Source organism: Mya arenaria, chromosome 5 (assembly GCF_026914265.1).
Source record: "Mya arenaria isolate MELC-2E11 chromosome 5, ASM2691426v1".
NCBI classification, from domain to species: domain Eukaryota; kingdom Metazoa; phylum Mollusca; class Bivalvia; order Myida; family Myidae; genus Mya; species Mya arenaria.
Window position 1 is genome coordinate 57,234,159 of NC_069126.1, and position 23,545 is coordinate 57,257,703.

Below are 23,545 nucleotides of genomic sequence, written 5' to 3' on the forward strand. Positions count from 1 at the left end.
TCATGAATGAACACCAAGTAAATAAAACATGCACAACATTTCACGTAGGTATAAAAAACTACCGGGTACATGGCATTTTTCTTAATTCAAATTAACGGTATTTTGTATGGTAAGTATGTATATATTAATAACATAGATCAACGGTTTCAGGGATGTGATTGACCTGGCAGCTGGAGGGCTAAAACCATTTCGGCCATGGGTTTTTGGGGCACTTTTGGGGTCAAAAGCACACTGCCGTAGAAGAAAAAAACTGGCTTTTTAGAAGCTCTTTTAAGGGTTCTTCTGACTTAAAATTTGAAGCAAACTGGGATATCAACTATAACAACCAAAAGCACACTAGTATCTTTTTTAATCAGTTAAAAAAAAAATTTTTTTTTGGAGGGGGGGGGGGGGTCCCTGGGGCCATTAGATCCGCGGAATTCCGCGGACAAATCACATCCCTGGGTTTAAGCGTAATTTAGAATTTTTTGTTTTTCAATTTGCTTATTCAAACAAAGACTTATGTTCTGTTTGTTTGCTCATTGCAGCTTATTTCTAACCCTTGAAAGTTGCAAAACATTGTACATGACATCCGCCGTGATTGCAACGACATCGAAGAGTGTTGCATGGACTCTGTGACTCACAGGATCACTTTATCATTTTAAGAACATTATCGGGCATCGACTGCATGTATTGTAAATAGATAGCTGCTGCAAATAAATAGAGACTCATTGACTTTAAGGCTACCAAATGCAGACCCCAGTCATTTTCTCTTTCAGCTCCTGTGTAAAGCATCATGATTTTACACTGTTTTAACAACACAGTTTATCCATAATTTGCATGTTCTACTTTCAATCTCATTGATGTCACTCATGTCTATATTTCTACTTAGGAATGTTTCTCTCTTCGAACAGCATACGTAGGGCCCGTATATATTGTGGGATTTTTTTTTCCGATCACATATTCAGAACCCCAGCGAATGTAGATTATAACAATTCTACAAGTCCGCTCCTTCCATAAGAGTTCCCACGCTTCCTACAAAACTCATAAGACAGCCCAAGACAGGCCCCGCAGTTGGGCATTGAAAAAGGCGTGAATCAAGCCCGAGACAGGCCCCGGATTTGGACATTGATAGAGGCGTGAATCAAGCCCGAGACAGGCCCCGGGCTTGGGCATTGAAAGAGGCTTGAATCCAGCCCGAGACAGGCCCCGGGCTTGAGCCATTGATAGAGGTGTAAATCCAGCCTGAGACAGGCCCCAGGCTTGGGCATTGATAGAGGCGTGAATCCAGTCCAAGACAGGCCCCAGGCTTAGGCATTGATAGAGGAGTGAAACAAGCCCGTAACAGGCCCCGGGCTTGGACATTGATAGAGGCATGAATCGATCCCAAGACAGGCCCCGCCGTTGGGCATTGATAGAGGCGTGAATCCAGCCCAAGACAGGCCCCGGGCTTGGACATTGATAGAGGTGTGAATCAAGCCCAAGACAGGCCCAAAGGTTGGACATTGATAGAGGCGTGAATCCAGCCCGAGACAGGCCCCGGTCTTAGACATTGATAGAGGCGTGAATCCAGCCTGAGACAGGCCCCGCAGTTGGGCATTGACAAAGGCGTGAATCCAGCCCGAGACAGGCCCCGGGCTTGAACATTGATAGAGGTGTGAATCCAGCCCGAGACAGGCCCGCGGTTGGGCATTGACAGAGGCGTGAATCCAGCCCGAGACAGGCCCCGAGCTTGAACAATGATAGAGGTGTGAATCCAGCCCAAGACAGGCCCCGGGCTTGGGCCATTGACAAAGGCGTGAATCGAGCCCGAGACAGTCCCCGAGCTTGAACAATGATAGAGGCGTGAATCCAGCCCGAGACAGGCCCCGCGGTTGGGCATTGACAGAGGCGTGAATCCAGCCCGAGACAGGCCCCAAGCTTGAACAATAAAAAAGGCGTGAATCCAGCCCAAGACAGGCCCAGGGCTTGGGCCATTGACAGAGGCGTGAATCCAGTCCCGAGACAGGCCCTGGCCTGGGCCAATGACAGGTGTGAATTCAGGCCAAGACAGGAACCGGCATCGACAGAGGTTTGAATCCAACCAGAGCATGGAAAATGCCTTATCCAAGACAACTTGCCAAGGTGATGGCTCTAAATATCTGAATATGACATTTATTCCCTAATGGAGCAATAACTTCCAATTTGTCTGCAGTTCTAAACTGCAACTAGGGTTTATACTAAGAGAAAGTTAAGTAAACAAAAGGTCATGAAATATTTTTAAATTTGGAAAATTGTTACAAATTGAAAATCATGTGAAACTGTGCAAACATTTATTTCTGTATTAAACGAGAAAAAAAAAATTAAAATTTAAAAATTAAGTTTGAGTCGTATCTGTGGTAACCATGACCTATATAATTGCTCACCTTTTTTAAAGGTTTTTATATTCATTAGTTTTTACATATATACTTTACATTTGTGAACTACAACACTATATTAATCACTCTTGTTGGCAAGGTTTTAATTAAGAGTGTGTTCTTGTGTTGTGGGGTAAAGCGGAGTACCCGGAGGAAACCCACTTGTCCGGCTTGCACTGGTCTGGCTTAGTGACCATAAAACAAACTTGCTTGGCCCAGGCCGGGAATTAAACCCAGGTCGCCTAGGACAGAAGGGAATGCTCTAACCACTATCCTAACCAAATTATTATCGCAAATAAAGATGGAGTGAAAATTGAATGCATTTCAGATCTTTTGTTTTAATAATACAGCTCATATACAAAACTTTACCAAATTTAGTAAACTACAATGTTTATTTCAGACATTAGTCATTACATATAGAAAATATTGAAGTTAAGAGAAACTGTACACATATGCATCAATGTTATTAGCACCGAGATCATTTTGTGGCCGTTGATTCTGGACATTTTAAATGCTCCAGAAGTAGTCTCCCTTTCTTTGCAAGGTCTTCCTCACTTAACTGCCCTTCATCCATTTTCACGTTGTAATTTTCTCCCTCCATAATTGCGCTGTTTGTTGCAGATGGAGCCTGACTGGTTTCCATTGGAATGTCTGTGGTGATATCAATGATGTCATCTGTGGTATTCGGATCAGTCTAAAATAAGAGACAATAATTTCTCTATATATGTAAGAGAATAAATCACTCAAATTTCATACCTCAAAAGCAACAAAACTAGGTATGGAAACCTGACCAAATTTCGTGATAATTGGACAAAGGCCAAGTTATCTGATCAAACATGACTGATAATAGGTAATTTCTATATTTAAAGGGCCCTCTTGAGTGATAAGGCTAGTTAACAAACTTCTCCGAGGGCGTTTTTGTTGGTGATAAACTAGTTTGGGTTTTCTACTGGTTTCACGAACTGTGTATTTGATGTGACAGATTAAAATAAACTGAAACTATCGAAACCCCTCTGGAAGCAGTTTCGTTGGTTTGAAACTAGCCCACTTAGAAAAAACAACATGGCAGACAGTGATCAAAACTGTGCATTGAAACCCCATTTAGTTAAGCCAGGCAAACGACCATCTGCGGTATCACTGTTTTGAAGAAATTTGAAAATAATGGCTACATGCAAAAAAAAATGCATCATGTTGTTGAAGCTGTTCATAAAAACCATGCATTTGTTACTTCAAGCAAATTTTTTGAAAAAGGTTTAGAAACCACTGAAACCAAAAACGAAACTAGTTTGGTTTTAACAAAAACACCCTGAGATGTAAAGCCCATACACATTTTGACCAATTTTTGTGTTGCTTTTTGCTACTATCCTTTCTTTTTGTGAAAAATCACTTGCTTTCCGTGCTTTCCATGCTTTTTGCAGTGCTTTTCAATGTTTACATGGAAAAAAAGAACATGGAAACACAAAAAAGCATAAAAAACACCTCAAAGCATGGCAAAAGCATTTGAAAAAAAGACACAAAAAGCAATGTTTCTGTGCATTTTGCGTAACATTTTGGTGTTTTCTGTGTGAATTGCCTTGCTTTTCGTAAACATAATTTGCTTATCCCTGGTGCCAAGCTTTTTACCGCTTTTCACGCTTTAAAATGTATTTCCTATTGATCATAACGACCCTTTCAGCTTTGAAAAGGTGTCATGTGAATTAACAAAGAAATTGATCTTCAAACATAAAAGAAAATAATTATCTTAAAAGCAAGGCAGTAATTTATGAATCATACTCAATCTTATATCTACTTATGATCTAAACATTTTTGCTCCTTCATATCAAGTTTTGTAACAAGAAGTCTTCTGTGACTTATGTTTTTTGCTAGAAAAATGGATATGCATTTTTAATTCAAGGGAGACAATAATGGCAAGGCGACATAAACAGAGTTACCTGGCATTTTTTAACAGGGAACATCATGTGTTATACTTTATAGGTTACACACCACCATTGTCATTTCCTCTATAATTCAATGTGAAATGATTATTTTTAGACAACATTTAAAGGCATTTCGAGCGAATGCAGACTATGATAAACATATATATTCTTAAGAAAAACCTCTCCAATTGAAAAACAAACTCTTAACAAGAGGGCCATGATGGCCCTAAATCGCTCACCTGAGTAAAAGAGTTTAACCTTTGTTATCAATATAGCTTGTTTCTCAAAGAATATTGAACAAGAGCTGTCACAGTATGAGACGAATGCCCCCGAATGTGTCATTGACCTATGAACAAGTACATGAAAAGTTGATCTTGCCTTTACGTGTCAAATTGTTATGGCAAGTTATTATAAATTGCCTCTAAAATACCACCCATACTTGACAGCCTACACTCTTATGTCCTCATATTCAGCATTCCATTGTGCATAAACACTTAGTGTATCTTTCACCTTAGAGGTAGGGACATGGGTCTTGCACACGACATGTCGTCTTGGTATGTGGAAAATATGTGGCGAGTCATTTTAAAATCTGTTCATTCAAGAGAAAGTTACAGCCTGGTTACGACAGCCTAACCTCCATGTACTTATATGCAGCATACCATTGTGAATAAACACTAAGTGTGACCTTCAACTTTGAGGTAACCGCCCTCAAAAAAGGGGCTCGCTGGAGCACTGTACTAAGGTTTTAGATTATTTTAGGAACAGTTTGTTGTTCTTCTTCATACTAGAGCATTGTGTTAACAATAAATTGTGAAATTCAAGACATGAAAAAAGAGTATCAGTGATTTGTAAAGAACAAATTCCTGGATTATTCATTCAAAGAATGGAAATGATGAAAAAACAAATTTGCAGCGTATGTTGTTTTCTTTTTTTTGACTTGGCTGAAAGGTACCGTATTATATCATGTATAGGACGCTAGCATAGATAGGACACAGGCAAAAAAATAGTTGAAAAAAACGGGGTAAAAACCCTTAATATATAAGATAGGACGCTGCGGAAAAATGTAAAAATCGGAGCCGAAAAATTGAGGTTGGTAAAGTATTTACTTGTGATGTTCCGATGATCGATTATAATCGAAAATCGATTGGTTGGGTCTGAAATCGGCGACAATCGATAGTATTTAGTTATAATCGATTATTGAAAAAAAAATTTTTAGTAAGTGTTAAGATGTTCTTTAACAAAATGGCTGATGAAAGCCACAATGAGCAAGGAAATGAACTATTTTTTATACAACAACACTTAATAACTTCAATCATAGACATAAGGTATATGCATATAATGATTTAGAGTTTAATACTCTACATGAATAGAACTACAACTCAGGTACTATCTAGTATTTTAAAAACTGATTGTACTATCGATAATCGGTTACTTGAGTGGAACCGATCATCGATAGTAAAATTGCAACCGATTCCCAACACTAGTATTTACAACATATATTGAAGTAAAAATCAAACAAAAAATTGTATATAAGGCATAATTCGATAACAGTCTTGTGTATTTCGATAATTATCGTCGTATTTCAGTAATTTAGCGTACACAACAATGATTTAAGTCTTGACATTTTGAGAACATTCATGCATATTATAAGAAATATGAAAATAAAAGAGACCAAACAAAATTATTTTAATACATTTGAGAGAAGTCTATGCAAGGGTGCTTCAGACCAAATTTGGTAAATATCCATCAAGAGGTTCACAAGAATAATCGTTTTTTACTCTATTTTTAGCTAAAAGGGGCCAAACAAAATTATGTGAACAAATTTAAGAGAGGTCCATGCAAGGACACTTCAAACCAAATTTGCTGAAGATCTATCAAGGGGTTCATGCGAAGAAAATGTTAAGTTTTTTTTACTAATTTTAGCTCTGGTGGCCCTTAAAAGGGGCCAAACAAAATTATTTGAAAAGACCTGACAGAGGCCCATGCTAGGATGCTTCAGACTTGAAGATCCATCAAGCAGTTAATAAGATCAAGTTGTTTAAGTCGGCCTATCTCGTATACATGCGCTAAAGGGTTAAAGGTTTTTCTATTTTTTGCTCTGGTGACCCCTAAAAGGGGCCAAACAAAACCATTTGAACAAAGTTGAGAGAGGACCATGTAAGGATGCTACATATCAAGTATGGAGTCATTCTGACCTTTACTTTCAGAGGAAAAGATGTTTAAGTGACAAGACAAGGTAAAAACAAATGACCCCTGAGCAAGGCCAATTTGACCCCGGGACAATAATTTGAATACCTTTGGTGAAGGTCCACTAGGTAACACTATATACCAAATATGAAAGCTCTAGGTCTTAAATTTTGGAGAAGAGGATTTTTAAAGTTTTATTATATAAGACTATATAAAAACAAATAACTTTCAGGGCGAAGACAATTTTGACCCTGTGGCAATAATTTGAACAACTTTGATAGAGGTCCACAAGATGATGTTGTATACCAAATATCTAAGCTCCTGGCCTTACGGTTCTGGAGAAGAATATTTTTAAAGATTTACTTTATAACACTACGTAAAAACAAGGACCCCCTAGGCGGGGTCAATTTTGACCCTGTGGCAATAATTTGAACAAATCTGGTAGAGGTCCACTAGATGATGCTGTATACCAAATATCTAAGTTTCGGAGAAGAAGATTTTTAAAGATTTACTATTTAACACTATGTAATAAAACTAGTGACCCCTGGGGCGGGGCCATTTTTGACCCCAGGAGAATAATTTGAACAAATTTTGTAGAGGACCACTACATGATGACACATACCAATTTTCAAGATTCTAGGCCTTGTGGTTTTTGAGAAGAAGATTTTTAAAGTCTATGTAAAACAAGTGACCCCCGGGGCGGGGCCATTTTTGACCCCAGGGGGATAGTTTTAACAGTTTTGGTAGAGGACCACTAGATGATGCTTTATACCAAATATTAAGGCTCTAGGCCTTGTGGTTTTGGAGAAGAAGATTTTTAAAGTTTTTCCTTTCCGTTGCCATGGCAACCAGAGTTCTGCATGGAATTCAATTCTTTGAACAATTTTCAAAGGGGACCACCCAAGGAACATTCCTGTGAAGTTTGGATGAAATTGGCTAAGCGGTTTATGAGAAGATGTCGTTTAAAGCAAAAGTTGACGGACGGACGGACACCGGACAAATTGTGATCACAAAAGCTCACCTTGTCACTATGTGACAGGTGAGCTAAAAATTGCACAGTCCGCCATGACAGTTCTTCCAAAATGACCTTTCAACTATAGGGCAGCAGTTTATGCTTAAATCTCTCTTCTTAATCTCTATTCTAAATGATAAATCAAGCAATAATAGATACTCAAGGTATAAAAGTTTCAGGAATAATGATATTTTTGATTTACAGTGTATTGAACATGTGAAAACATGTCTATCAGTCATAAAAACATTATTTTTTTATTGAGAATTTTCCACACAAGGGAAGTACATATGACGCAATGGTGACGTCATACCTATATCAAAGATTTTTCTAAAATGTTACGACCAAAAAATTCAGCACAAGTTGTGTAACAGAATTTACCATTCACATTGCCAGTTGTGTACGCTTGACCCTTTTAACTGATTTTACCTGCATCTATTTCACGTACCTTGGAGTCATTTCCAAAGGTGGAGTCCATTCCATTGTTGAGGGAGGGGTGGAGGGGACAGAGGGGAATGTCCTCTTGGCTGGCCACTGGCTGTCCACATGTCCCATCACCAAAACTGCATGGGCGATATAACACCTGGTGCGGGTCCTCCATAATGTCTTGGTTATGGGTTAAGGATGGATGATGTATTTCCCTAAAATGTTCTAACTTTAAAATATGATCTCCATAATACATTGTAGCCTTTCAATACATAGCCTGTGCCTGGATGGCTTGAAGTTACATAACAAACATATCAATATAAGATAGGCCAAGCCAAATTGCAAAAATACATCATTGTGAGATATTCTTGAACTCACTCACAGTTTGTGTATTTTGTGCCATTCTGTTTTTGTTCTTCATTGAATAACAGCGTCGACTTCTCTTGTTGTTAAAATTTTAACATCAAAATTCTCTCACCAATTTTGGACAAATGGGAGCAATTCTCACATTGAAAATCTGACATAGAATTTACCCTGAAATTGCTTCTATGATCAGGTATAACTTACAGATTTTCTCAAACAAACATTTACCTGATTTTAGATAGTATTAAACTTTAATATGATCAACAGAAGGATACGGTGAAGACAATACTTGGATAGGGGCAAAGTGCGCTCCTGACACTTGACATTAGCGATGGTGTGAACACATTTCGGGTGAACTGGAGGCTTGTAGTTGCTACCGTCTGATGCAGCTATACGCCGCTCCTTTGACTGTCTGTGCAACAAAGCTTCCTGCAGTAAATATTCTTATATATAATATATGTTGTCATTCTGCCTTCACAGGTTATCCACTTGATCCAACATACATTGGAACCCTGTTGGCGCGCACTCACAGGGACTGGCGAAAATACCTCCAGCCTTGGCAAACGAGTCAAGTGGGGAGGCTTATCTTCAATTTAAAGAAATAAGTCCATTACATTTAATTCCAGCCAACAGAGTTTGTTTGCACTTTCAGCAACATAGTTCTAAAAAGTACTCCTTGATTTGAAATATTTGCATTCATACTAGGAAAATATCTCACCCTGTTTCTTTATAACAATTCATGAGAGAGAACCTTTAATATTTTAATGTACGATATAACATATTGAATATTCAAATGAATCTGTTGATCTATTAATATTTTCTCATAAGAACAGAGATCTGTGAAACTATAATTTAATAATGTCTCATGTTGAGCCTACAGTTCCGTATCTGCGGTGGTATCTCTTCATGGCAGTGTATCTACTCCAGTTCTCATGGTTGTCCAAGTCTCGGGCATACTGGCCCACAGCACCTGCAAGCAAAACATAGAATATTGGCTACAAATAAGCTTTCTTATTTACTTAAGCCTTGCCTTCTCTTAATTAAAGCCTTTTTCTAGGCATCCCATGGGTCAGATTTTCTGACCTAAATATCCCTAAATTAAGGATTTTTTCTAGGCATCCCATGGGTCAGATTTTCTGACCCAAATAGCCCTAAATTAAGGCCTTTTTCTAGGCATCTCATGGGTCAGATTTCTGCTCTTAATAGCCCTAAATTAAAGCCTTTTTCTGACATCCCATGGGTCAGATTTTCTGACCTAAATTAAGGCTTTTTTCTAGGCATCCCATGAGACAGATTTTATGCCCTGAATAGCCCTATAGAAGGCTTTTTTCTAGACATCCCATGGGCAATTTTTTTTCTGAGCTAAATAGCCCTTAAATCATTCTTTTTTCTAGACGTCCAATTTGTCAGATGATTTTTCAAGGCATCTTCTGGTCAGATATTCATTCCCTAAATTCAGACTTCTTTTATATTCATCCCGAAGGTCAGATATTCCGAACTTTTACCAGTGGAAAAAAATCTTTAAAATCCTACAGAAATCCAACCTTTACAAGTTACTCCTGGACATTTCATTTCCTATTCATTGATTTAATTATGATAAATTCAAGTGCAAGTATTTTGTTCCCCAAAATGGGCAGAGATATCCTCTGAATTTATCTCATGTAAATAGTTTTAAGAAAAAACAACAACAGGGAAATTGGGTCCATGAACATAAAAGCAAGTCTATCACTTTGATGCATAGTGATCTTAGTCCAAAAACTGCATATTGTACCAAACTGTTCCCTCTCCTTGTCTACAGAGTGCAGGTATTTCCTGCGTCGCTCCTTCATCACATGTTGTAGTCTCTTAAACTGTTCAATATACAATGATTGGAGACGGATCAACTTGTCCCTCATCACCAGGGCTACTTCCTCTGCCGTGTAAACTCCTGCGTGTCTGGAGAATAAAACAACAAACATACATGGATTGTAGAAAAATATTACTGCCGAAATAATCCTCACTCAAATACATTCATATTCTGTGCGCAGGGACTATCCAATGAATTATTATTCTGGCGAGAGTTTTCAAAGTGTTTATACACCTGACAATTTTGCCTTACATAGTTTGTCTTTACCCAGGACAAGATGAGAATCTACAGGTCATGTCTACGCATTTCACATACCATCGTCCAAATAAAACCCTGTGCTCACAAGCAATTCTGAATAATTGTTAACAGATCCAAGGATGATAGGCAATGTGTCAAGGCCTTGGGGCAGTAGCTAAAAATTAAAAAATCTGCACTCACTTAAACATATTTTTCAACAGTTACGAATATCTTTATCACTGAAATCTGCATTGACCCACATTTGGAATGTATAAGAGCACCACAAATTAAACAACAGCACTTGTCTGGGTCAACAGTAACTGGTATTAAAGCCAGAGTTATAGACCTGGCTTACCTCAAAATATGAACCAAGTGTCATTTTATTACCATGATCAGATTTTCAGTTTAAACTAACCTTTCATTAAGGTGTTACTGTTAACCAATGTACGCTTACTTGAGAGGGTCCTCCAGTTCACTGTCAATACTTTCAGCATCGCTATCTCCATCTCCCCTCCAGGCCTGGTCAACGACAGGTGTCTCCGCGTCAGAGTCACTTGAACTGGCATAATCTACAAGAAAAAGCAAAATTATGTTAAGAAATATTATAGAACTATTTATATAAATATTGTGATCAATTAAATTAAAATATTGTTCCTGATTTTTTTTAACACTTCTTATACATTTACATAACAAAGCAAAATGATGATGTCGATTTTATTATATATTATAATATTGTCAATACTTTGCAAAACTGTAATTTTCATGTTTAAGGCTTTCCTCTCAGACCACCTACAACCATATACTCATTCATTTCCGAATAAGCTCGACGGCTTCCTTTGGACTTGCATATTTCAAAACCAAGGGTCCTGAACATTGTTTTGCACGCATTTCTTTTATTTAAAAAAATGTCCTGTTGATACAGTATAATACTTGTTTCAATGAGTAAAAAAAGAAAAACAGTACCAATAATGAGTATAGTACCATTAAATTGAATCACAGTGTACATGTATTAATCATTCTAAGATGCTACAAAACAAACTCTCATGTTATACCTAGTGCCTTACTAGCCACGCTGGGGTGCCTGCGTGAGTCACCCATATCTGTGAAATAGCCCCGTCCCTGGGCAAGATGGTGGTCCAACCCCTCCAGGAGCATCTCTGGGCTCTCTTTTGGGCGCTTCTTCCGAGAGTTCCTCTGGCGCAACAGCAAGGCCCGCCTTGCATGCTCAACACAGTACCTGGGTAGGGAAACAGATGATTGATAAATGCTGTGTAGTTCTTGTAAACCTACAATTTACAAATTCTCAAGATCACACTTTATATTTGAAGCAATTGCTTTGATATATTAATCATACCAATTCAATGTAATACGCTTACTTGTAAGTACATATAGATTATAACACAAGCCATCTGCTTGCTATTGTACGTTTGTGTTATATAATCCATTCAAAACACATTAATTTAGCAGAATGTAATGGTGTACTGGGGGAAATGATGATGATGATGATGATGCAGTGGTCGAAATTAGCACAATCCCACAACCCCTGCACAGGTGAATGCTATCCAGGCTCAAATTTTGGATTTTATAAGGCAGGGCTTGTTAAGAATGTTGATGCCAAGCAAAAGTGTCTGATTTTGGCTTGTTCACCCAAAGTCTAATTTTGATGATGGTGATGATGGGATTTTTTTTTAATTTTGTCTACCCTAACGGGCAAGTAACTTCTTTGATTTAACCAATTTCAGGCACTTGCTAGCTTTTTGATATAGAAGCTGACACTAATAGTAGATACTTATCATTTATGTCAGATGTTCGGGTAGATGCTTATACAATTAACAGTAATTCCATTTCTACTAGTTTCCAGTTTTAACAATTCAGACCTCAATGTAAAGAAAACATGAAACATACACACTTGTACAGCAAATGTTCAATCTTTACTATGTCATAGGGAACCAGCCAGGTAAAGAAAGGCTGGAAATTTCAGCAAACCAATTATTTTTGAAGACTATAAAGAGTTCATACCCATCTTTCCTGTCTGACTTTGGTGATGCAGCGGTGCATCTTTTGCTGCTCTTGCTGGATACGTAAGAACACTGCTTAAACGGGGCATTCTTATCTTCCAGGATGTGTTTAAGGCAGTACTCGTAGCCCTCTAATCTGTTCTGCATGCAGACTCGGTGATTGTACATGCAGAACAGCCCTTCCACAGGCTGCTTGGACTTGCCACTGTTCATGAAGGCTGCACGAGATCGGAACATGCTGGATCTACAATAGAAGAACAAGTGCATGTTACAAAAGTCCTCCTACAAATAGCCTATAAATAATTACAATCAAGGCATTTCTATAGTTATCAGAATTATAAGTTTTCAAAACAATACCTTTCCCCATTTAGACCACACAAGTATTTTGGTGAAAAAATAGGAAGGCTCCCCAAGTGCAGTAAATTTGTGAAATGATAAAAAATAGGTGTGGCTTCAGATAAAGTAAAAACCACACACAATATAAATTAAATGACAAAACAGTTAAAGTAACAAATAAAAGTATATTTATTATTGTCAAAGACTGGTCAGTTGATTTTATGCGCAATCGCAATATGGGAGTAAAAATACTTTCAATACAAAATTCCAGATAATATTACAATGGCTGTTTTAGTTAGCTAGTGTACCTTCTACTTTCCTTGTATCGTGATTACGTGTACAGTAGTAAAATTAATTTAGGTATGAAGTTTTTTTGTGTTTTTTTTGTTTGCCACAATATGTTGAATGATAATTTAATACCATTATCCTAGTTTTAACTCTTTTTCAGGAGTAATCGTTTACTTTGTTGTAAATACCTTTTATTACAGTAAGGGCTTTTTCTGCCAATTTTGGGGAAAAGACCCTAGACATTTGGGAAAATTTGCATCACGTAATATATAATCGATGTCGCTAATGTTACCTTCGGTATCTATGTATTTTTTGTGGTAAAAGTCAAGTAAATGTCAATTATGCCTTCCGGTAAGGCCAAAAAAAAAAATATGTCTGGTTCAGGAAACCCGACCGACCCTATTTTTTACCCGCCGACCCTAAACTTTTTTTTCGAAATCGCGGCCGAAAACCGCTATACTGCGTATTGAAAATTTTCTTTTCTGTAGTTATTGCTCTTTGGGTTAATAGAGCGCGTTTATATCGATCTTTGGGTTAATAGAGCGCACAACAATGGCGGCGCCCATGGCGTGTTCACCAGCCACTTTGATGGCCATAAAACTCCAAATATGTGAACATGGAGCAGAGCGGCAGGTCATGAAAGCTTGAAAACTTATATAAAGTAAAAAGTACCAGCCCCTTTAAGTAAAAGTATCAGAAGATTTTCAGTGAATGTCATTAAATATATATCAGTGAAAAAATTGCCATGTCATTGAATGTACGCATTTTGTACTTTAATAATTGTGTTTGGGAAATATATCAACAGTCAATTAATAATATTAAACTCACAAAGTATTGGATAATACTTTTGTTGCTCTTCTAACCTGGACCCCTAGGTCCTCAGTGCACTAAGGTTGCCTAGCTAATGCCTTATATGATTTTGTGCAACACCACTCACAATGTGCATTTGTTACAATGACAGAATTCACAAAAGAGATGTATTAAAGTGACTTATCTTTACAAGATATTTTAAACAAAATTGTCGACAGAAATCTTTAAAATATGGAATTTTTATAAAATACTAGGTTGTACATGAATCTCTATTGTGAACTCTTTGTGCAGGTTAGCATTTTACAGAGGGTGACTAAAAGGCATAGGGTACATAAACAGCAAGCATAGAAAAGGAAAATAATGTGAATAAACAAAGATGATACATGGTTAGATTAGATAGATTTATTCGACATAAAAATTGCATATAACATGACAAATACAAATTTAAACATGTATAAACATATATAACATTTATGTCAAGGATAACACAAAAAAGAGTTAAAATAAAACCTTATTTCCATTGTGGTCCTTACAGATAATACAGGGTTGAAATGCTCTGTTATTATGTGGTTAAATGACTGCATTTAAACAAGCACACATCACAATACCACATGCTGGGAGTTACAAAGTGATCTGACTGCTCTGTGCATCGTCTACACATAGACAACATACGTCCAAAAAAAAAAAAAATAAAAAAAAAAATGGAAATGGAAAAAATGCCTACCCTCCTAATTTTTTGGGACAACGTTTCCTGAACCAGACATATTTTTTTTTTTGGCCTAATTTCCCGTTAAGTTCATTTTAACAAGGATGATCACTCTCTTACACAACTGCGGTGAATGCAAACACTTTTGCTTAAAATCTCTATGATGTAGTTGGTCCAGTCTTACCTGCAAATACCGGGGATCCCGGCACGATGCATTCTGTATTTGAAACCTCTTTTGGTACTTTACTTTTTGTGAAAGATTTAATAAATTAAAATATTCTTATGAAATGTTTAATATAACAGGTTATTGAATGTTAAGCTGGTTCACAAATATTTAATATGCTTTACAAGTAGAAAATGCTACGGTCACTTGCTTGATGCAGTGTGCATCATTTTGCAATTGATGTGCACTTATAAAGTATGTGTTGTATTAAATATTTTACTTGTTTTCGTTAAGTTATTTAGGCCAGAAAAAGGTAATGGAAGTGTAGTTTCTGTTGCAAAAAGCATGACTTTAGCATCACACATACTCATTCATTCCAGGTTTAACCATTAAATGATCATGGATACACGTTGAATAAATAAGAGGCCCAAAAGGGCCTATGCTGTACTGGCATGGCTTTTGTGGTCATATCAATCTACAGCATGTATGTATGGGTAAAAGGCAACAGACATAATATAGTTTATGGTTTGTGTTTGGGTTACCTGAATACGTAGCACGTTCAACATCTGAGCCCAGAAAGTATTGTAAGCAGATTAGTTGCATGAACTATTTTAATATGTGCCAAGTAAAAGTCATCTGACAAAAAAAAAATGCTTTCAAAACTGTACTCATAGTAAAAATTTCTGTAGTTTTAAAAGTTAAAAAAAGTTGGTCAAAAGGTCAAAGTCAAGGGCATCCTAGGACAACATTGATCAATTTGAACAAACATTCACAATCAATTGTGTTGAGATGGATGCACGAACACACAAACAGATTTTCAAACCTTTCCAGATTTATGTTTACCAAACCTGTGAACCCTGGGTGTGGCCAGTAATGACACCAGGTGCATAACTTAAACATTCACAACCAATTTTGTTAAGATGAATGCGCAAACTACAGAACTTAAAGCTAAAAAATGGCCTTTGGGCTTTCAACAAGAACAAGGCAGAGTAATTCACAAAATCAACTGCAGAAGCAAAAAGCAAATTGTCTTTCAAAATCCTAGACTTGCAAATTGTCTCCCTTAACTCTAGACTTGAATTTACATGTACATGGCTAAAAATAGAATTCGCTCATGCAGACCTGGCTAAAAATAGAGTGCATTTTTTTTAAACTTTCATGGCCCATTATCTAGGCATTTATGGGCGGATCTGGCTGGTTTTCGAAAGGAACCGAGCTCTAATGGATATCTAAATACTGTACAAGTTTCATCAAGATACAATCAAAGCTGAAGACTGTATCGTGTTCATAACCAATTGTTTACAGACGCACGAACGCACGACCGCACGGATGCACATACTACGTACACATTACCATCGCATAAGCTCTTCTGGCCTTTGGCCAGTAGAGCTAAAAATGAATTTCTTACTGATATTATGAACTATCGATTATTGTCCGATAGTAAATCGAAATGCTTGGTCCTATTCGATTTGATTATCGAGAGCAAATGAAGTCCGATTTTCAAACACTAGTTTCATTCTCTTTCAACTTTTTTTTTTACTTTTGTTTGGGATTTTTTTCTGAAGATTGGAAAAAAATATCATATACTTTGCTTTGGACCCATGGGTTCTAAAGAAAAAGCCCTGGACAGTACAAGTACAGTCTTCATATTGCCAACAAGTTATTGCATTTGGACAGTATTCCTTTAGTTATGTGATGTAAAATAATGCATACATGTTTTTACATTTCTACAAAAATATGTAGCATTTTAGAACATATAAATTTGTTGTTAGTTCTAATCTGTTTTGTGTAATAGTCCAAATAATTGTACGTTGACAGATCTTTTTTATGATTTTTGATATATGGCAGGGTTCGAATTTAACTTTGAGGAGCACTCGCAAAATTATGCGAGTGCATTTTGAGGCAACTCGCAAAATGACAAATCAACTTGCAATTTTATTATTTGCTTTATTCCCTTATAATATTGTCTAATTAAAGTAGAAATTAACACATAAGACATATTATGAATAATAAAAAGTATCAATCTTGAGTGACTCGACTACTAGAACTTGTTGATGGCTTATTCTATTTGGGGGGTATGGAAAGACTCGTCTGATGATGGCAGCTTTTTGATAACAAAGCTGTTCAATAATTTGACATTGTTCACTTTTTATATTTACCCTCGCCATCGGGTAATTTAATACCCATTCAACAAGCACGCTACAGATTTCATTAAGTCTATAAGTATTAAAAACAATAAAATAATAAATTTAAAATAAAAAAGCAACAGTAAATGTAGCGTGGATACTTTGGACCATGAAATATATCGATCAACGAAGTCTATTCATTTTGACAGGATGATGGGGTTTACATATAGTGCGCAAAAGCGCTACATTTAGCCAATTATTGAGCTAGGTGATTACGTCATTCGTATTTACTTTGTATTATGCACGCCTCGGAGCATCCCGGAAAGATTCGAGATAAAACTCGGCCTTTTCCGTATTTGTTCTATTTTTGAAAACCTACTAGAGCGTGACTCCGTACTGTCTTCTTTATACCGGTAGTGTAAACATGCCACTTATAGGCTGTTTACACTCAACTACATAGCGAATTAAGTTCACTTTTATTCTACTTTCCTTTTAACATTTTGTGGTCTAGAAAAAGCCACTCACAGAATTTTGCGAGCTTGAATAAAAGTCACTCGCAATTTCCAAATGTCGCTCGCATTTTGCGAGTATGCGAGTCTAAATTCGAACCCTGTATGGCAAATCCTTCACGTACAAATTGTTTTTTACCAAAAGTGGGTAGTTATTCCGATCGGGATTAAGAGTTAAAGCATATTGCATCTATAAAATATATAAAAAAAAAAAACAAGAAGTATTACCAGTTCCATTAGTTCCGTAAGTACTCAAAAAATTAAATATCCAACGAATTAGTATCAATTTTATGTGTTTTTCTTTATTTCATACTGTAAAAACGTAATGATATATATATATATACATGAAGGGCACCTGCAAGGCTGCGGTTCACAGTAAATTGCACCAAAAAAAATCACTGATTGGCATAATTGTTGTCTGTGTCAGTCAAGTTTTGTTTTATTGGAAAGGTAAATCCTGTGTTTTAAAACATTTAATGCTTGTTTAATGCAAAATATCTTTGCACTTACATGGTATTAAAAATATGAATATAAACCTTAATCATCTATTTCAAACATAAAATATTTCTCTAAATACAATTTCAATATTTTTCAAAACCCCCCTGTTTTTGCACAAACCCGATTAGACTTTAGAGATGGGAGGGATCCGGTATTACATGTCTATTATTTAAGACTAGTTTGGGTAACTGTTTTATTTGTAGCTAGATCATTGTCAATATGTGAACTCCCTTGCAGATATTTTATTTTGAGCACATTTGGTTACATGCAAAACTTTAATAACCAGAATTGGGTAATAAAGGGCTATAATTAGCATTATTTGCAAAACAGAGTTCTTTAACTTTGTTGTTCAAGTAGGTTGAGGGTTGAGTATTGCTGTATAAAATCTCATTACAATACATAAAGTCCTTGCTCAGATTTTAACCTATGTGTGCTTTCATGCAAAACCTTCACCCAAAAATTTGAATAATAAAGGGCATTAATTTACATCATATATGCAAGAGAGTGTTATCAAACTTCATTTATTAAGTAGGTTAGATAGTTGGGAACACAGATCTTAAGTTTCAACGAATAAAAAATTTGCTGAGATAATGACTTAAAGAGCTTATATATGCAAAAATTTTACCAAGGTGTGAAGTCGACGCAAATGGTAAAGCTACGCGGCTAGGGTGAGTAGAATATCTCTACTAATTCTAGTCTATATAAAAAGCCGCTTCAGAGTCTTTGACAACTTTTGTTTTGGCGACTCTGCGCGTCCATATCCAGCTTGTTGTTTTCCTAGCCAAGAATATTGAGCGGAATGATAACGGGCACCTGCTAGTGTAATGTTCCTGGATTCATGTAGTCCGGAGCCCGGAAAATAAACATTTCTGTTTTAGTGAAATTTATAAAGTATTAATTTGATTTCCGCTTTATCACTATTACTTCTTTAGGATGATTTCGTGTATTTAATACTAATATTATGGTATTAGTATTAAATGTCTAAATTTAGCTAGTAAATCATAAATTGATACGAAAGAAGTTATATTCTTAATGGTTTTCTTCTTTTTCTAAAAATTGACCAACTTGATACCTCTACTCTGTAATGTAAGTTATATATAATGGTTTCAGCCATAGGGTTTGTTAAAATGGACCATTCCATTTTGGTCAAGTGATGTTAGGGTATATATAAGAAGCGAAAGACATAGAAATAGTTAGTTTGTGTCTTGACCGATGAGAGAACATCAAGTTAATATATAGGGAAGCTTTTAAGTATTTTTTTGTACTGTTTAAGGCGGGTTCCGAACTATTGGAGGCTAGGAGAATTAAAGTGAAGCATTGCGCTACAGCTTCTAGTTTCCAGGTTCGGACATCTGTGGGGTTTCTTTTTGGCCTCTTAGTAAGTCTGGATCATTGCGATACAGACGGAACAGGGTCAATGGTTTGATTCCCCGTACAAGCTATACAATTAGGACTGCGGGTTTCACTGATATATTGTGAGATTGGTTTAGAAGCGTTTTGTATGCTGGTCCTGTCGAAGTTATAGCATAGGTGTTGTAGTGTTTCTGTTTGTGCGTATTTGGTTTTGGGATAATTGAACATTGATTCTTGAACCATAATAATTATTTCCAATCATTTGGTTTTGTAAGCAATCATTGTTAATCACATCTATATATTACTAATTTCATACTTAATTTTTGGGACAATGCAGTCTGAGAATAGGTTTGTAGTTTAATTTAAGGTAGCGTGTCCGAGCTAGCTAGGGAAGAAACATAACACTAGGTAGTTCAAAAATGGCAATGCTTTGTTGACAGGTCGATCAGAATTTTTGTTTCATGAAACACTAAGTGAGAGAAAGGTTTTGACTCAAAATATTTTATTTGTAACTTTTGTTTTTTTCGGCAGGATTAAACGTTTTAATGTGTGTTTTTATTAAACAATGCAGTGTTAAATATTTTGGAGTTACAATTGAAAAATATATTTTACATTGGTATGGATTAGTCGACTTGTGGAAATTAGGGAACAAAATGAATATCTAAATATTAAAAAGTTATTGTTGCTATACTTATTCTTTGAATAGGAGAGCTAAAGATGCAAAGAAGCAGGCTTTACCGTCACGTTTTAAAAAAACATGTTACAATAACAATAGTCAAATTTTAAAACATCTTTAGGAACCTTCTATGCCTATATCAGGGTTCTCAAAATGTTTGAGTTGAACAGGCCAAATTGAATTTGTAACAGGCTTTCTAGGGGGGTCCGGGGTTATGCCCACCCCCCCTCCGGACTTTTTTAAGACAAGAATGCAACTTCCTGCAATCTGAGCCATTTTGGGTACTGTTTTTCTAGGAGTTTTGAAGTGAACAACAATGCAAAATTTCAGTAAAAATACTGTTTTGTACATAAGTTCACATACAATATACAGAAATGTCATACATAGCATACATTCAGAGAAAGACCTTGACAAGTCACTGTCAGTGTCTGTATCATCACTGACTAAGCCGTTTTGGATTGAAAATAGAAACAAGAGCTGTCACAGTATGTGACGAATGCCCCCGACTGTGACATTGACCTATGAACAAGGTCAGTACATGAAAAGTTGATCTTGCCTTTACATGTCAAATACATATGGCAAGTTATTTTAAATTGCCTCTGAACATAAAAAAATACCACCCATACTTGACAACCTACACTGTTATGTCCTTATATTCAGAATTCCCTTGTGAATAAACACTTAGTGTATCTTTCACCTTAGAGGTAGGGACATGGGTCTTGCACACGACACGTCGTCTATGTATGTGGAACACATGTAGCAAGTTATTTTAAAATCTGTCCATACAAGGGAAAGTTACAGCCCGGACACGACAACCTATACTCTATGTCCTTACATGCAGCACTCCATTGTGAATAAACACTAAGTGTGACCTTGACCTTTGAGGTAGGGACACGGGTCATGCACGTGACACGTCGTCTTGGTATGTGGAACACATGTGGCAAGTTATTTTAAAATCTGACCATTCAAGAGAAAGTTACAGAGCCGGACGGACGGTGCGATTTTAATATGCCCACCTTCGGGGCATAAAAAGAACACATTTTAGACCTATTTTGTTAAACCATCTTCATTTCCTGAAGTTTCCTGCAAACAAATCAAAATAAGAATCGATCAAATATATAAAAGTAAAAAGAGAAATATCACGGTAACTTACGCAACAGGTCTATAATAAATGGATGAATACTCAATGGTATTTAATTATTCATACTTACGAGTGGCTGTTTGTGGCCGAAAAAAAGTCATCTACCGTATTTCACCTTAGAGTTCGGACACCTTTAAATAATAATTTTTTTGCTGTCAGAATTCATAGAAAATTACCATTTTTACATTTTATCTACATGTATTTTAAACCTGCCTTTTTTCTTCATGTTTGCATTTTACCACTTATTAATTTATCGGTAATTATCAATGGTCATAAACTTATTTATTCATAAGCACATACTATCGGCTTCAGATCAAACAGTCACATTGTGTGACGTCACATTACTCACAGTTATACCCACGAGGATCTCGTGGAGAGCATGGACATTGCTATGCAGGATTAGTGTGTCTGAGTGGTGTTTTCGATTGTAACTTTCATTTCAAACTTTAATTCATCACATTAATTAGTAACCTATATCATTGAATGTGTTGACTTTTATTGATGTTTCAATAACTATAACTGTACGATTATTACTTCTTACAGTCTATATTATAAAGTGTGGTACAAGTTTCAAAGTTTATTGGCAGATCATTTTACAAATGTCATGTCTTTGTTTTCTAATCCCTTGATTGCCCTTTTTGTTTCTATAATCCTCCAATAAATATTTCACACTTCCTCTTTCTACTGGCAATAAATCGTTTAGGATGGGTATTAACTAATTAACTTGTCACAGTGGTGTATATGGTTAGGTAATCTAGCCAGCCATTGTTAGGATAAAAATCAATAATCTTCGTCTGTGTAACTTGGTAACTGGGAAAGTTATGATTGATGTTCTTTGAGTATCCAAAAATTAGGTACGCAAAATAAATTATTTTTGAAAATAATTATGGGTGTCCGAATTTTTAGAGTGTCCGAACTCTAAGGTGAATTACGGTATGTTCTTTTTTTTGGACATCGGCAATGCGTTCTTCTAACAGGAAAGCGTGATTGCGCATGCGTGAATTACGGAGAATTCTTACCAATACGATTTCAAACCTGAAGACTCTTACATACACCGAGGTAAGAATAGATAATCAGTATTAAATATATCAGAACAGAATGTGACCTTATGGTTTCTAGAACAATTCTAACCGGTCGATTTCTGGTTTTAACCGGTGAAATAGGCCGGCGGCCGGTTCATTTTGAGAACCCTGTATATAGATTATTTTGATTGAGAATGGAGATTTCATCTGAGATTATATAAGCGATATTTGATATAACTGGCAGAATATGTATCGCCAAGCGCACTCAGAATTGTGGGAACAATTAATTATTTACAATTAATTATTTAAAGTAAAGTTTCCAAGTTGCATTTACATGAGCCAAACGTTTCGCTTTCACAATCACTCCTGGTAAACTTAAACGTTACTAGAAATAATATTAATAGCACGTACAGTAAGCGCCTGAATTCATTTTAACAAAAAAAATGTACCATCTCATCTAGGACAATACTAGTCTAAAATAATAGACGTGTTATACGGGATTCTTCCAATCCCTAACGTCTAAACGGGAATGTGAAAAAAACGGAGGTGTTTTAAAAATATTGAAATTGTTTTAAGTGAAGTATTTTATGGTTGAAATTGATCATAAAGACTTGTATTCATATTTTACCATGTAAGTGAAATGTTATTTTGCACTAAACAAGCATTTAATGCATTCAAACAAGTTGTTTACCTTTACAATAAAACGAAAGTTGACTGACACAGAAAACAATTATGCGAAGGGGCACAACTCGATACAATCGTAATAACTCGGCCTCCTCCGACAAAGCTTCGCGATAGACCTCGTTATACCAGTACAATCGTAACAACTCAGCCATGGCCGAAATGTTCCGAGCGATTTAATACTGTGCCCTGAAGCCTTGCAGGTGCCCTTCATGTATATAATCGTTGTTTTGACAGAATGAAATGAAGAAAAGCCGTCAAACTCATAATTATTAGTTGGATATTTATTTTTTGTGTACGGAACTAATATAAAATAACATTATCTGGTAATATTTCTTGTGTTTATGATATTTTATAGACGTTATAATGCTTTAACCCGGAATCCTGATCGGAACAACTACCCACTTTTGATACTAAACAATTTGTACGTGAAGGATTTGCAATAGCAAAAATCTAAAAAAAATCCGTCAACGTACAATTATGTGGACTAGGACAATACAGGGTATGCGATAATTTTGAGTCGACCCCTGTTTTCAAGTGACCTTATTCAACTTATTATTGCACAACCAACAATGACATGTTTTCACACTTTTCTAATGGATGGAAAGCTTATATGCGCCGTATAAAACAGGTGCTATAAGATTAAAATGATTTTAATGATGAAGGCAAAACCGAAATATTACCGTTTTATGGCCTGCATGCAAAAATTTCCGAAAATGTTCTCTGACAATCCGATTCACTTCGCCATACTTGAGCGCAATGACAAGGTGCTGCTTGAGACCTACATAATTAAATCTGAGATAATGGCAAAAAAATAAAGAGAAGTCATGTTTCATCAATTGTTAAAATAATAAGGGCA

The 23,545-nt window shown here is 36.2% G+C and overlaps 1 protein-coding gene across 1 annotated transcript; it reads right to left on the bottom strand.

Moving 5' to 3' along the window:
* Positions 1-2,693: 2,693 nt before the first annotated feature.
* Positions 2,694-23,505, bottom strand: LOC128236164 (KAT8 regulatory NSL complex subunit 2-like). Its single transcript, XM_052951052.1, has 9 exons — positions 23,370-23,505; positions 12,379-12,621; positions 11,412-11,596; positions 10,814-10,928; positions 10,048-10,211; positions 9,155-9,246; positions 8,552-8,705; positions 7,936-8,093; positions 2,694-3,069 (listed from the first exon to the last, which is right to left on the bottom strand). The coding sequence occupies exons 1-9, from the start codon at positions 23,384-23,386 to the stop codon at positions 2,854-2,856; spliced, it is 1,344 nt and encodes a 447-aa protein (XP_052807012.1). The 5' UTR covers positions 23,387-23,505; the 3' UTR covers positions 2,694-2,853.
* Positions 23,506-23,545: the final 40 nt, after the last annotated feature.